We start from the raw sequence: 15,873 nt of genomic DNA, 5'->3' as shown, positions 1-15,873 counted from the left end.
TGTAGCAACTGTGATTAAACATTCATGGGGATTTATTTGCATTTCCATTAACAGTTAAGAAATTTATTCAAATATGGAAAAAATAATCCAAATATTTTAGCATGTTAAATACAAGACAAACAATAAAGGTGCCTTTTTTGCTATTGTCAATAATTTAATATGACATTTCCATTGAATTATTGCTGGGTTTTGAGCTGTTATATTAAAGCAGATTATAATATATTCCATTCATCAGCCTTCAACATCAGGAAACAAATGGGAATTCTCATTTAAAAATAACAGTTAACTGTTGGCAAATGAAAGGGTTTTTACTTATCATTAAAAATAGTTTGACTTTTAAAGCAAATTCAGAGAACAATTTTATTTAAAGCTGACAGCAAACATCTTCATTTAATCAGAAGCCTGATATTACATAAACTTCTTTTGATGTATTGTGCACAGAAAACGAAACTAGTAGATTACCTAGCCTTAAAGCTTAAAGCATTAAACAATGGAAACCATGGAAAAGGAAGCACAGGAATATGTGAATGCATTCCATAAATATATCTTTACATGAATGCAACTCGGAATTTGTGCAATGAAAATATCTCCCACTGTTCTGAAAAATTAAGTTTATAGGGAAAAAGAGTCCTTTGGTATTGATTTAAAGACATCAGGATAAAGAATTATTCAGAGAACTATGGAATTGTTTCTGTATCAAGATAAGTCCTGAAGCTTCTACTGATTTACCACCATCTCCATTCACGTTCACTGGATACATGAGCAGGACATTTTGCTCATTGGTCACAGGCTTTAAAATGTAATCTTGGGTTTGGCTTTAATTATTTTTCATTCAGGAATAGTAGAATTTAGACTTCCTGCTCAGGCTTTGACAGTGTGACAGGTATAATTTGCATGGCCAGTGACTACCCTGCTTAAACTCCTGTCATAATCACAGGTTCTCAATTAGCTGGAGGACACATTTTAATGGTAAAATTTTCCCCCATGGCACCTAAATCAAGTGGAAATATCTTCAAAAACATGAAGTGTTCAGCTACTTGTGTTGTGCCACATCCACTACAGTGAATTGTAAGAGAGAAACTCATAAGTGCTTATGTTTCATGATAAGAATCTGCTCCTTCGATGAGATGTCTGAATGGGAGACAAAAGACACTGAACTGCCTTGGAAATCCAACCCTTAACTCTGAAATGCACCTCATCTATTTCAGTAATGCTTCTAAAACTATTGGGTGGAAAAATTAGCTGTCTTTCACTGCAAGATTTGTACATACATTCCTAGATTTTGGCAATAAATAAGAATCCGTGATCATATATAGCATAGAGTAATATAGCATCCAATATCTCTTACACATTCCATTTCCTAGAAACATTTCTGCAGCATAACTGCCATCAAAAGAAGACTGAAATCTTCAAAGAAAAAAAATAATCTTTCAAGTTTCATTGCCATTATAATTATTACAATTGGATGATGGCAAAGACCACAGATGCTGTAAATTAGTGATCTCAGTGGTGTTACCAATTTCAGCATCATGTTGGTCCTGGACTGAATATGCAGTGCTGTATTAGGGCTTGAACAGAAGAGTGTGGTCAATGTTTTCCTTCAAACCCCATATACGTTGACATAATTCAGTGTCTTGTTACATCCCTTTGTACTTCAGGCAAGATGTGTACAAACCATCTCACAGAACATTGATTCCATACTACATGTCTGTTGCTCCCATTCAGATTACTTTTTAAGTACAGACATGATTCTGCAGACTTTAAAATTACTGTTGATACATTGATTAAGATAAAGATTTTAAGGCCAAAATTAAACTCATTCCACAATCAGTGGAAATGTCAGTTATTTACTCCCTTGCTTTCTTTGCCAGTGTCATCTTTTTCCAAGCTTACTTTAGTAACACTTTTTCTTTTCCCCATTTTGAAGCAAGAAACAGCTTCACATCAAAATTTCATATGAATGCATTTAATGAATGGCCCAAGTACTACATGGGGACTAGGATGTATTACAGATGCTACTCTAGGATACTGCTTCTTTCCTTTCTTTCCACATCTTAAACTAGTAAAACAGGTACAATCCACTTCCTGTAAATTTCACATACCAGTAGTTTGCTTACACTCCTGAAATCTATTTGTCTCAATGTAATCATTCAGTTTTTTAATGATACAGAAATTTGCATGCTGCTTTAAACCCACAAATTTCTGCAACTCAGAAATACTGATATTCTTACTATCCCATCAACCCATGAAGCTCCTTTAACACTTCTCTGCCTTCCTCCTCTCCATACCAATTTTAAATCTTGCATTTCTGATCCCATAATAGATGGTAAGACTGTAGTAAGAGACATTGTAGTTCCCTCATCAAGTTACACCTGTTCACTGCCTCAACTTATTTTACTAACTCTGCTCCTTATAAGTAGTTCACAGAATCATGTCATATTTGTTGTCATTTCTTGCAATCTTCTTTCCTACACAACATGGGGAAAAGTGATCTTTTGTAGGCATACACTAAAATCTCAGTTACAAAGACTGAGATTTCTGTGTGCAACCCTAATACTGTATTCACAGTGAGGACAGATCCAATATCTCATAGCATCTTTCCCAAACTTCACATTATTTTCAGAAGATTATGTCTTCTCCAAAAGGTAGTCTGTATTATAAACAAGCAATTGAACCCCAAAGATTACCTTCTTAGTGCTGTAATCTGCTCATCTGTAAGTCCACCATTCTCTTCATGTATAATGTATAGTTTTTCTTTCAGCTCGCTTGGTCTTATATGGAAACTTTTAAGAAAAATGTCTAGAGGAAAAAGATTCTTAGATTACTTGCAAGAAAATGCTCAAGGAAAGGAAAAATCACCCAGACGTTTCTTTGTATTTTTATTTACTTTCCAGATTTAAGAAAAAAAAAAAACCAACCAAAACAAAACACCAAAAACTAAGGCAAGAACTCAGTCTTTGCATTTTCTTTAAATATACATAGTAGTAGTCAAGCAATCATATATTTGTGTCAATCAGTGCTTAAGTCAGAACTATTGAGATACTGTTATCAGAAGCTACTCAAGTACTTACTCCTATATATTTCTCTTGTACTCAGCTCAACAGACAAAATATTTCTTTTCCAAATAACACAATGTATTGGCACATTATATTATTTTGAAGGTTAAATAAATGAATTTTTCAAATTATTTTCATTTTCTTTGCTTAGTTTGTTTAATTTCTAGGATTCAAAAGAAGGTAGGCAGAGTCTATGCAAGAAAAATTACTCCAGAATGAGTAAGGCTGCCTGGGATACAGAAGTGCTCACTTATTCCGCACTGCCTAATATTCTAAAACTCTATTAAGTGTTGTTGTAATATTTAAGACTCCTATGATGACATGGGGCTGGCTCATAATACATATTATGGTAGGAAAACGGAAATAAGATTGTTCCTCAAACAGGTGAGGAACCATTTGTAAGGCTGTTGCTCCCCAAAAGACCACTTTGTCATGCTGGTTATTCTTTAGTTGCTGTCTGTCTTCACCATCATCACCAAAGGATAAAGGTAAGACAGGAAGTGAACAAAAGGCAATAGTAGAGAATCTAAAAAGATTCAAATGCTTCTCAGTGTTGGCATAGTCTTTGTTATGACAGAACTCCTTGAGCAGCAAAAGGGGATTGGGAAAGAGAATTCAGAAAGGATGTGTATGATGCACTTTTTTTTCAGGTTTTCTTTCTCTAATTCTAAAAAGCAATAGTTTTTCAGGTTATGTGGCTCAATTCAGCTATTAATGGTTCTCAGAAGACTGTTGACCAATGAAGTATATACCATTTATTCTTCCTCTGACACACTTTCCACTCTTTTTATTATAAGGTCTAAAGCTAGTGCTAAGCTTGGCAAAATCTTCCCTTTTTCCATCTTATGCCTTTTATGCCTTGTAGCTTTTGCTTCCCTATGCCTTTTAACCATGTATCTCTTCAGGAGTAGTAATGTCTACAGACCATAACAGAATGAATAACTCATAGTAAAACGTTGATTTTGAAATGTTCACAACCTGTCTATAAAGCATTTAATAATTTCTTGAATGTTTTCAGTGGCTGAAAGCAGCTGCGGTGTAAATTCTAGTCACCAGACTTCGCCAAGTATTTTTCTAAGCAAAATAAGGGTTATATATGAGGGAAACGGGGTCTCATACAGAGAAATGGACACAAATCAAGGCACAGAAGCTGGTATTTTGACTCATAAATCAGATTTTGACCCACTGGATCCCATGTTCTTGGATTTAGATGTACATTGAAGTGTCTCCCCAAACTTTTTCATTGCAAGTCTAAGGATGTTTTTCTTGTATCTCTCTCTTTCTGGTACCTGTTCTCTGTATGGCAGAATTTATTTTGTCTAGAAGAACCCACTAGATGACTTAACTTTTATTCATATTTTCTCATACACTGGGCTTGAATCCAGTGTGTAGGTCTTCTCTCAGAATTCTCATTTTCCTCTGGTGTTCAGAAAGCCACTCAGATTTTAGAGAAATTTTAACCTACTGGCATTTGGGAGCGTCATCTTTTTATTCGTTAATTTAAGAACTGTGGTTTGCAGCACTTGCAGGAAGATTAATCAGAATTCTCATGATCAAATTAACTTTTGATCTAAGTAATGTCCATTATAATAAGCATATGCCAAAAATCTGTCTGACAGGACTTCAAGGATAAGATTAAGAAACAGATGTAGAATGTCTCAATGAAAAAAATTGTAAGAAGAATAGGATCAAAAGGAAGAACGGTTCTATTTGCAAACCCAAAGAAAGAAAATTCCTCAAAGAAACTGCAATAATTTAGTAGATAAAAGTGCTATTACAGGACTCTTTTTATCTGCAACTGCACTTTCGTATCACTGCCTTTTAACCCTTCAAATTGTTAGTCAATGGATGCAATAATTCCAACAAGTTATCTCCATTTACCGTTCCCAATTAAAACTTTACACAATCTCCAAAATATATTCTCTTATCGATATTCATAAAGATGAAATCATTAAAACTTCAAAATTAACTGCCCCAAATTCTTTACACATGTAACATTTCTTAAAACATCACTAGGCTATAGAACTTTTTTGGAAAGGCATGTCTGTAATAGAAATCAGAGTAGTCATTGAAGAACAATTACTCTTGCTCCTTTAATATTTACCACTCCTCATCAAAGTAACTGAAAAACCTTTATATCTTTTTATTAGTAAGACTAGAACTATGTGTTGAACTGCTTCATTAGGTGTGAAAGACTGCTGTAGGTCAGGCCTTCAGCAGAATCACACTTGGGATGTAAGAGGGAAGAATCCTGGTCATGATCGTTCAAGACAGCTATTCACAGTCTAAGCCAGAGAAAAAGTGTTCCTGTGACGTGGCTAGTAGCTGGCACAAAGGCTTCTTACACCAAGCCATCTACAGCTATACAAATGTTCTTGAATGTTCAATACAGGAGAGAGACTGAGCACAGTTCTCAAAGTTCTAGCTACCAAGCAGTTTCTGTTGACTTGTTTCACCTGCATAGCCCACAGAATCTGAAAAGCCTTTGAAGTCAGAGATTCCACAGGTGTCATATGTGATTTTTACATGTCTGCCCTACGACAACAGCATCACAGTTCAGTGGCACATCCACATGTTTTGCGCAAGTGGAGAAGCTCGGTGCTTCTACTCTACATCAAGGACCACATTTAGAGCAACTGAGCCATGAGACCTATTTTTAGAAATGAGTAGAAGGGCACTGAATTAAAAGATGAATTAAACACAAGCTTGTCTCATTGCCTACTGAATGGCAGAACATACAAATAGAAAATGCTTGCAGTGCTCGCCCCAGTCTTCCAGATAGGAGTACACAGTTGTTATTAATACACTTACTGAAGTTATGCGCAACTTTTCGATCTAACATGATGTGCTGATTCACTGAAGGTTCATTGGCTAAAAATAATGCGGTCTCCTGGATCTGGAACTGGTCACAGAGTCTGGATACATCTATTTTTTTCTTGCATGGGTTACACGATCCCCAGACAGACTTTTGAATCTAAAAATATAGGAGTGACAGGATAAGCAAAAAGACAAAGAACAGAAGCACTTTGCTTCCATCCAAACACAGAAAAGGGCATCCAGGTTGTTTTGTGGCACAGCTGTACTTCTGTGATAACTTGTAATACGGGCTGCAGTGTTGTTTTTCTGTAACAGCTACCATCAGTTTCATCCTCACCTTATCATAAGGAACAACATCCCAGTGAAAGGCTTTGGTTCTCTTTGTCGATGGAGTGAGACTGCAGGGCTGCAGGAGTGCAGGTGGGGCTGGTGGAACCTCTGCCTTGCTTCTGGGTAGTGGAAGAGATGGTGATGCTGGGGCTGATTCCCCCTCTTCAGGCTTTGTCTGGGGCCTTGAAAACTTGCTCAGACTGGCTGTTGCAGAACTCGCACCTAAGTGGAGGATCTCCTCTTTCTGTTCATTCAGAGGTTTAGTGAAATCCTCGTAATCGGCTTCAGAGAAGGTGCATCCTTGAGACCCCTCCTGAGGCAGCGAGGCACCCTTGCATAGCTGACAGTATCCTTCTATGAGAGAGACCCATTCATTCTGGAGCTTGCTGACATCCTCCATCCTGTTATTTTGGACAGTAAGGGGTATACGAAACCTGAAATTTAAGAATGGCATATGTAAACACAAGGCAGTGTAAATAGCATGCTGACTAATACAGCCATAGATATTTCTTATTTAATCAGAATAATGTTCAGATCCTTTACTGGTTAAAAAGAGCCTAGTGCTGCTGACTCTGATCTCTTCAGACAGAGTCAATTGCTTGAAGTTTTGCCATATATTGACTTTGTGGTGCAGTTACCTCATAACTCCTCCACCTTGGGAGAAGGTGAACAGTGAGCTCTGTTTTACTGTGATTGTTGCACAAGCTAGTCAGAACTTGTTCACGCAGCTGGCCTATCAAGCTGAATGACATATTTCTTCACTGCCTCCTGACATGACAACTAGACAAGCTTTTGTTGGCAGTATTTCAATGTCTCTTCTCAATCCCACAACGTGGTACTTTTAATTCTTCTTTAAAACACTCATCAAATCACTGCAGCACAATGGGAGGGGTAATTATATAATTCTGATGGCCTCGTTTCTCCACTGTTGCATTTTGTTCTGGGACATTGGGATTCTCCATTGCTTGACCATGTTTTCAGTACTTTTGCTTTAACAAATTATTAATTGCCAACTATACTTACAAATAATTGTGTTCTTTGGTCTGAATTGAAAAGGCACTGCATCCATTTTCCTTGCTGACACTCACATTACCACCTGTCAAATTAATTGTAGTTGGTACAGGGTCTGCAGTGTTGTTTTTTCTTCCCAGATCTATGCAACATAAAGCCAATTCTCCTTCACGTAGTTGTACCAAGTACCTGTAGGACAAGGAAAGGAGATACAGCTCTTTCTTCACTGACTACATTGTTAAAGCATATTCTAATGTCAGTAAGTCTCCACATTTTTATAGCATCTTCCATGGAAAACACACAATGTTCTCAAAGCATAGAACCTTCGCAGTAAAGGCTTTTTATTCTCATCTGACTCATAAGTAAACTGATATAACATACGAACTTCAAGCCTGCCACATCTAATGAGAGAGCTAAAGCTAAGACCTTACTATCAACTAAAAATTGCCCAAGTTCTGTTAATTTGCTACCCACTCTCTGTCCATCCCATTCCATGTATTCCTTTTAGGTTTTTGGGATGGTGGGCCTTTTGGACTGTGAATTTTTAAAGGAACTTTCTGTGTGGCTGAGCAGTGCACAATATGACAAGGTCTCAGAATTTCTGTGTCTTGTAGGTTCCACTGTCACCAAGCTATAAGCAAGTCACCATGATATAAGTTAGAGCCCAATCTTATAGTCCAATAACTCTCTCTCTTAGAAATGCCTCTGTGTATGCTTTTACTCCATAAGGTCTGATCCTGGTCCCTCATTCCCAGGAGTCACCTGGAAGGAAAGGGTCAAAGCAGTCTGCTCTCAAGGGCCTCCATCAGAACTGACTGTGCCAAATTTGGGGTATTATCTATTTAAATGATAAATTAATCCTTGCAGGAATTGCCTGATCATACACAGATTCTATTTACAGCACAATCTTCAGCTTCAGTCTCTGCTCTGCTGCTTATAAAAAGCAGGGCTTTACTGTATGCACTTTTTATTCTTATTCAAGCATTTACATTTTCATTTTTCCTAAGGGTTACTGCATGTCTTTATCATCCTGACAGTTCTATCAGACCTTTCCTTTCTTCCACTCTTTCTTCAAGGTGTGGCTAGTTGATTAAGGTGTTCTATGAGGAATTTAAATAAGGTTAGCTGCTCCAGAAGAATTAAACATAAAATACAAATTGCAGCTATTCCCACATAAACAGTCCAAGAGATAAGAATTGTTTAATGGAGCTGGCAGTTATATTGATTTCTCCTTTCTTTAAAGCAGGAACTTATAGTTTAATCAGATCTCCAGATGTTGCCACCATTATTTACTTTGCCCCCCAAAAAAGAGAGGATTAATAGCAAGCAGCAAGCAGCAAGGGCTTTGCTTCACCAGATAAATAAAAATCAATTTTTTTTGTTAACAAACTTGTTAAATGTTGCAAGGTAACAACTCTTGGGCACGCTCGAGGATGGCGTTTACAAGGTTTACAGTGGTAGCTTTTTAAAAACAAAATCATTTTCTCTGAAGTCTTTGAGATAATTGCTCTGTGCAGATGATTACGGTGTTACTTTTTTTTTCATTAGCTTTTTCTAGTCAGACTTTTTTTTCTCTCTCTCTTTCTGATGGTACAAAAATTTCCAGGTATTTTAGGAGCTGGCTCAGGGGAAGGGTGAGTTGTCTGTGGAATAGGGAGTGAACTATGTAAAATCACTGCGTCTGGTTCACTAGTTCAGTAATAGAATAAGCAGAAGTGAAAGTCTTGCTTATCTGTGATGTTTAGGGGCTGAACAAAATGGTAGTGATGGTCCATTTCCTACTGAATAACGATTCCTGTCTCTAAAACCATCACCCCATTAGGCCACCATGGTTGGTCACTGCCACAGGAGGGAAGTTCAGAACATTACGAGAATGAATTATGAATTCTAGGGCAGCCACTTTGGCCAGTGTGAGTCAGTGTTCTCCAGCAGGACTCATATGTCTCTGCTTTGCTTTGTTTTTCTCCTTTTCCTTATGATTGAAAATGGAGTAAAAATTCAAGAGGTAAACATAAAGACTCACACTAAAATCACTCTGAACACTATTTGTGTTAGTTATGCACATAACAGTCTCTAGTACGCAACAGAGCTTCATTTTGTTCAGTACCACTATTGCACTAAGAGTTAATTTCAGGGTTTTCATCCCGTGCAGTTTTGGCATCTACATTTTAACTTTAAAAAGACATTAAATAATTAACTTACTATTGGCAAATTAAAATCTTCTTTATTAGAAATTGCAATGAAATTGGCAGCCCAAAGGTCTATAAAAGTGCAGTTCATACTTCACCCATTCAGTGCATGTACAAGTGTTTTGCTGCAAATCCAGAAGTCCTTCATGTATCACATCACATTCTGCAGGTGTTCCAAAGCTTGACTCTGCTGGTCTCTTGCATGAATTGCTCTGTATGACTCTGCTCAGAAGGTATGTTATCTACATAATAAATGGCAGCAGAAAAAGTATATTTTCCATGTTAATTCCCTTGAATATGACATTAATAGGTAGATTTTTCAAGTATAAAAATGATAGACAACACTATGAACAGCAGCCAGATGGGTAAAATAAATTAGCGTAAAATAAATAAGGTCTTTCTATGATGATAAACTACTTAACTGCCATTTGCTTTTATGCCCACAGTGCTAAATCTATCAGTGTAAGGAGAATATAATTTTATTCTGGAGGGGTTATTGTAAAACATTTTTAATTTATTATTTTTTAATTCATATACAAAGCAATCCAGGACAAAGGTTTTGTTCAGCTCACTTCAAGCCCAAATAGTACTTGATTGACTTAGCTTGAAGTCTCAAACAGCAGGAAAATGAAGGCTTGCCTAGTTGAAAATAGCATGGATTAAGGTGGGTGTGAATTTAAAGCATTCTTTTTGTTATACAAGGCCATATTTAAGTGCTTTTACTACTGAATACATGTTCCTTTTTGAGCTCTTCTGCTAAATGTAATCTACTTCGAAAATTAAGCTAATCAACCATGAGGTACAGTTCATCTGGAATTAGAGTTTCTGCACGTGAAGCGTTGAGTTTCATGAGGAATTGATCTCTCTCAAAAAACACCTTAAGAATGGGTCACAGCAGAAGTTTGGGTGCAAACTTTTCCACGTTTTTTGAGAGTTTGTACCTCAACATGAATTGTGCAGCTGGCTTCAGCACTTCAGCCATGGGACAACACAAGCTCCAAGACTCATTCACCCCTGAACACACAGGATATCTGCATTCAGGTGAAGAGCTAGTGCTAATGTTATGACTTCAGTTTCTTGGGTTTCAGTGTAAAGTGTAATTACAATAACTGCTTGAAATATTTAATTGAACCTATAACTCAAAAGGGGCAGAAACCAACATGAAATAGCTCATACAAAATCTTACAACACTGAATAATTTAGTTAAATATGTAGTTCATTCTCCTTAAAAACATGCATTTTAATAAGTATCTTATATATAGAATAAAAAGTGCTCCGAAATTTCATTTAAGATTCAACTGTTCACATTGTCAGTTCTATTTGCTTGTTTTAATACAACCTCAGACCAGTTATACTTGGGGTGTAGTTGAAGAAATGCATCCATTTTCATATCATGTCCTGAGCTGGCTTTGCATCTTCAACCCTAGTGAACTGTTGCAAAATACTAAGGCCAAACTTTATCCTGAAGTCACATTCTCTTTGTTCTATGTAGAAACATACATGGACTAAAGACATACTTAATTCTTTGTTTGCACAATGCACAGCATAGCAATTCCCATTTATGATCAGGACCTGCTGGGTACTACCATGTTGTTATTTATAGCAATCTGTCTGTGACATTGTAAAAACTTACTTTCCTTTTATCATCAAGAGACACTGCTTCCAGCTCATAATCTTGTCGCCCATGAAACACAATACTGAAACGCCTCCTTTCAGTATCTTCACAGGCTTTGACTTGTGAGAAAGGGAACTGTTTCTTAATAATTCCTTTTTCGATGTTAAAAATGGTCCTTGTGTTGAAATCAATCTGGAACAGAAAGTTCTTCATTACTTGATGCCGTCACTGCTCTTCACTGGGAAGGAAAGACAGCATCTCCAATATTCCCATGCAAAGGCATGTAGACAAAGGACCAGCTTATAATGTGTATCTATCTTGTCCATGAATAGAATTTAAAAAAAAAAAAAATGACATTACATCATCAAGATACTGTATAATATTTGACTTAGTTTCAAAACAAACATATTCATTGTGTGTTTCCTTATCTCTGTTGATGAATATGCATCAATTTATCACTCTGAAATATTATTCCATTTTAAATTCTCCCTGTCTTATACAACCCAGTGCAAAAACTTCCCGTTCAGCAGTAGAGGTAGCACAAATTAATGGCATGAGCATCTCAGCAGAGATTCAGCTTATGCCCCAGTACTAATACAAAGTGGAGGTAACTATTTCTACAACAGCCACTTCTGTATCAAGAAAAGACAATACTGTTGACATTACTTTCTGATTTAAATATTACTGTGTTTCAGTTTAGATCTTAGCTATCACAGATTTTTTTCCTGTATGTATATATAAAAATATATGTATACATATAGATGAAAGGAGCAGTGATAATCATAGAATAGTTAGGGTTGGAAAGGACCTTAAGATCATCCAGTTCCAACACCGCTGATATGGGCAGGGATACCTCAGACTAAACCATGACACCCAAGGCTTTGTCCAGCCTGGCCTTGAACACCACGTGAATATGCTGTCTCACAAATACAGCGATTAAAAATTGTTTGCTTCAAAAGAAGATTATTATTCTTCCACTGCACAATCTATATTGGCTGTGTTAAAAACTGATATAGTCAGATTCCAGTATGAGTTCAATGTGTCAGTCCCTGCTGAGCAGAAATAGCTTTGTTGATATAATGAGAATATTATCTGACTGCCCAACTTCAGTGAATACAGCCAACAGAGAAGACAAACTCAGAAGAGTCTTAGATCTTGCCTGGGCTACATATTTACCTTTGGTCATAAACAATTCTTGGCACCTTTCATTCCTGTATTGCAGACTGTGCCAACCAAATGCTACCACCTTGGCCTTTCCCTCCATTCTGTTTATAGCAGGAAATCTCCAAAGCAAAACCATTGCCATTATTATCTCTGACTTTTGATGGCTGCTGCTAACTTTGAGAACTGGAATTAAACTACTTGAAATTCTTAGACTGATAGCTTCCATATAAAATTTAGCTTTCTCCATTTTTCCATCAGCTTTATGTCTTAACAAATGATCTTTTCATTCCAAAAGCCACTGGATATTGAGAGAAATAAAGAGATTATGCTTTCTACAGTTAAGATGTAGTAAACAAAAAAAACCTCTACCATGTACGACTTGGACTTGCTCATTATCACATTTTGTCCAAACTGCAGGAAAAAGTCAGTGAAATCCATTTTCCTGGAAACAACATGATACCTTTGTCACTGACTTCATGGAACTGGGAAACCATTATCAGGTGTTATCAACAGAAGTTCTCTTTAATATCATACAAGTCAGTAAAATCTTAGGGATTCACAGTGTCAAAAAATACAGTAACCAGAGATGAAGTGCCAAATGAATCTTCTAAGTAGAATCATAGAGTAGTTAGGGTTGAAAAGGACCTTAAGATCATCAAGTTCCAACCCCCCTGCCATGGGCAGGGACACCTCGCTCTAAACCATGTCACCCAAGGCCTCGTCCAACCCGGCCTTGAACACTGCCAGGGATGGAGCATTCACAACCTCCCTGAGCAACCTATTCCAGTGCCTCACCACCCTGACAGGAAAGAATTTCCTCCTTATATTCAGTCTAAACTTCCCCTGTTTAAGTTTTAACCCATTACCCCTTGTCCTGTCACTACAGTCCCTAATGAAGAGTCCCTCCCCAGCATCCCTATATGCCCCCTTCAGATACTGGAAGGCTGCTATGAGGTCTCCATGCAGCCTTCTCTTCTCCAGGCTGAACAGCCCCAACTTTCTCAGCCGATCTTCATACGGGGGGTGCTCCAGTCCCCTGATCATCCTCATGGCCCTCCTCTGGACTTGTTCCAACAGTTCCATGTCCTTTTTATGTTGAGGACACCAGAACTGTACACAATACTCCATGTGAGGTCTCATGAGAGCAGAATAAAGGGGCAGGATCACCTTCTTCGACCTGCTGGTCACGCTCCTTTTGGTGCAGCCCAGGGTACAGTTGGCTTTCTGGGCTGCAAGCGCACACTGCTGGCTCTTGTTCATTTTCTCATTGACCAGCATCCCCAAGTCCTTCTCTGCAGGGCTTCTCTGAATCTCTTCCCTGCCCAGCCTGTAGCTGTGTCTGGGATTGCTCCGACCCAGGTGTAGGACCTTGCACTTGGCATTGTTAAACTTCATGGGGTTAGCAGTATCCCCAGGAATATTTCTTTCTAAGGTTCTAGAGAGTACAGTTGAAGTGATATCCTGTCAGGTGGAACAGCTACTTAAGTATCATCAGCACACATTGCTTGTGTGCATTTACTGCTGCCAGCGAACAAGAACAACTCCCAGGCAGAATCTACTATAATCAATCATCTTTGTAACTGTCCTGGCTTCAGCTGGTGCAGTGCTGTGGTTTTGACTTTAGCTCAAGAACAACGCTGACAACACCAATGTTTTCAGTTGTTGCTAAGCAATGTTTACCCCAATCTAGGACTTTTCAGGCTCATGCTCTGCCAGTGACGAGGGGCACAAGAAGCAGTGACAGGACACCTGGCCCAAACTAGGCAAAGTGGTATTCCATAACCCAGCACATCATGCCCAGCATAGAAACTGGGGGCAGTCACCTGGAAGGCCCAGATCGCTGCTCAGGTTGGGCTGGGTATTGTTCAGCAGGTCGTGAGCAGTTGTTTTCTCTCTGCTTCTTATTTCCCTTATCATCATTACTATTGGTGGTAGCAGTAGGGGTTTTGTGTTATACCTTAGTTACTGGAGTGTTCTTATCTCAACCCGTGGGGTTTACATCCTTTCAGTTCTCTTCCCCATCCCTCCTGGAAGGCAGGAGGAAGAAGGAGGTGAGGGAGTGAGCAGCTGCATGGTTCTGAGTCACAAGCTGGGCTTAAACCAGGACAGTGACCAATCATGGTTTTTAGAGGTGAAATAATCTCTTAGCTCATCAAGTCTATCCTATAGCCTTTCAAGGGGCTCAGTAGAGGGAGTTTCAGAACTAACACAAAATGCTTTCAGCATAAAAGATCGAAGGTTTTTTAGTATTTTCCACCTCTCTAATAGGTAGCTGAACTACGAGGTATTTTTACGCTATCTTGTAACATTTACTGAGCAACCCAAGCACCCTCTAGCTTTTATATCTTGCTTCAAAAATGAGAATTTTTAAAGTTTTACCTGCAAAATTCGTTTCTGCCACCGACAGTGTTTGTATTTGTAGATGATAAAGTTAAATTGTGAGCCGGTTAGCAAATCCTCTGAATCCTGAAAAACAGAAATCAGCAATATATCCAACACTGCTCTAATTTTTGTCCACTCAAATCCAATCATATTCACAGCGTAAATCTCCCTTTGCGAACAGTATTCAGACAGCACTGGAGGCTTTGCAGAGGAACTCCAATTGGAGATACATGTAAGCATCTTTCTGACTTGATTTTCACAAATATAAAGTATCCACAAGTCCTACTGAATTAATGAAGGGATCACAGATTGGGATGGAAGGTGAAAGGGAAAACAGGAAGACAGAAAGGAGAAGAGAGACTTCTAATAATCAGCTATCACAAAAACTTAACATGGCAGAAGGAGCAAAGAAACCCTTTCTCTTCTTACACCAAGAATGCATTTCCACATAGTCTTACACTGCTGAGCTTGTATTTTTGTGACTGCAGCCCTTCCACAAAATTTGTGCTGCTTTTCTATTAGTATTTATTTGTGCTTCTACTTCTTTCCAGCCAAAAAGTTAATCAGCAGTTCAGAAAGTTATTTTAAAAATTCCAAAAAGCACCAGATTTATCTCAGAATCTCTCTCACTCCTGCGGTGCAAAAAGACAACCCAGATTGGTCATTAGCACATGATAAGATTTCACTGCTTGCTGGAGATGCTGCATGAAGAGGCTGGTTCAAAAATCCGAGCAGAAGGGGAAATAGATAGTAAGAATTTCTCCAAAGAATTCTCTTCTGGCACTTGTGTGGTGATGATGGGCAGAGATTGCAATGAGAGAGAGGCTGAACAGGGACTAGGGAGAGTTCAAGGCTGGTGTTCTAATACACACAATTAATGTACTCCTCATTCTCAAAACATTTTCACTCACCAGTATCAGTTTCTACTTTTCTCAGGAAAGAATTTCCATACTTTCTATAAAATGGAAAAATGTCATTTTCTGATTGTCAGTGAAGAGATGAAGGTTTTGTAAAAAAAAAAAAAAAAACCACCAAAAACAAAAACAAACATTGCTTTATCTCAATATGATCCTGATCTCTGGACTAGAACTCTCAGTCCCATCGATCCATGCTCAGCAAAGTTATGTTGTTGTAGGACCCAAACCCAATTTTAAGCCATATTTACACTTTTTCCAACTTCTGCCTGATGGAAGGTCAGAGCCATCCTTAGTCTATGTTAGAACTGAAGTCACACTGGCCAAGGCCTGCTGTTTGTGTGGCCATGCATAATGCTGAGTTATCTGACCTCTTATGGTGACCGGTCATGCCC

At 38.1% G+C, this 15,873-nt stretch overlaps 1 protein-coding gene across 3 annotated transcripts in view; it reads right to left on the bottom strand.

Annotated features, from left to right (window-relative positions):
* The window catches only part of LOC133224110 (delphilin-like), a 41,018-nt gene that overhangs the window by 13,257 nt on the left and 11,888 nt on the right, over nt 1-15,873 (bottom strand). For all 3 annotated transcript variants that reach the window (XM_061375368.1, XM_061375370.1, XM_061375369.1), the window contains exons 3-9: nt 14,562-14,648; nt 11,037-11,210; nt 9,497-9,645; nt 7,227-7,403; nt 6,211-6,637; nt 5,868-6,030; nt 2,688-2,799 (exon numbers count right to left, since the gene is read on the bottom strand). In XM_061375368.1, coding sequence (XP_061231352.1) covers nt 2,688-2,799; nt 5,868-6,030; nt 6,211-6,637; nt 7,227-7,403; nt 9,497-9,645; nt 11,037-11,210; nt 14,562-14,648 — 1,289 coding nt within the window. The remainder of the gene's footprint in view (nt 1-2,687; nt 2,800-5,867; nt 6,031-6,210; nt 6,638-7,226; nt 7,404-9,496; nt 9,646-11,036; nt 11,211-14,561; nt 14,649-15,873) is intronic.

Source organism: Neopsephotus bourkii, unplaced genomic scaffold, assembly GCF_033783945.1.
Source record: "Neopsephotus bourkii isolate Nb327-2 ecotype Australia unplaced genomic scaffold, CSIRO-AGI_Nbou_v1 NB_1663, whole genome shotgun sequence".
In the NCBI taxonomy this organism is placed as follows: Eukaryota; Metazoa; Chordata; class Aves; order Psittaciformes; family Psittacidae; genus Neopsephotus; species Neopsephotus bourkii.
The sequence above is the reverse complement of the archived record's forward strand: the minus strand, read 5'-3'. Positions and strand labels throughout refer to the sequence as shown.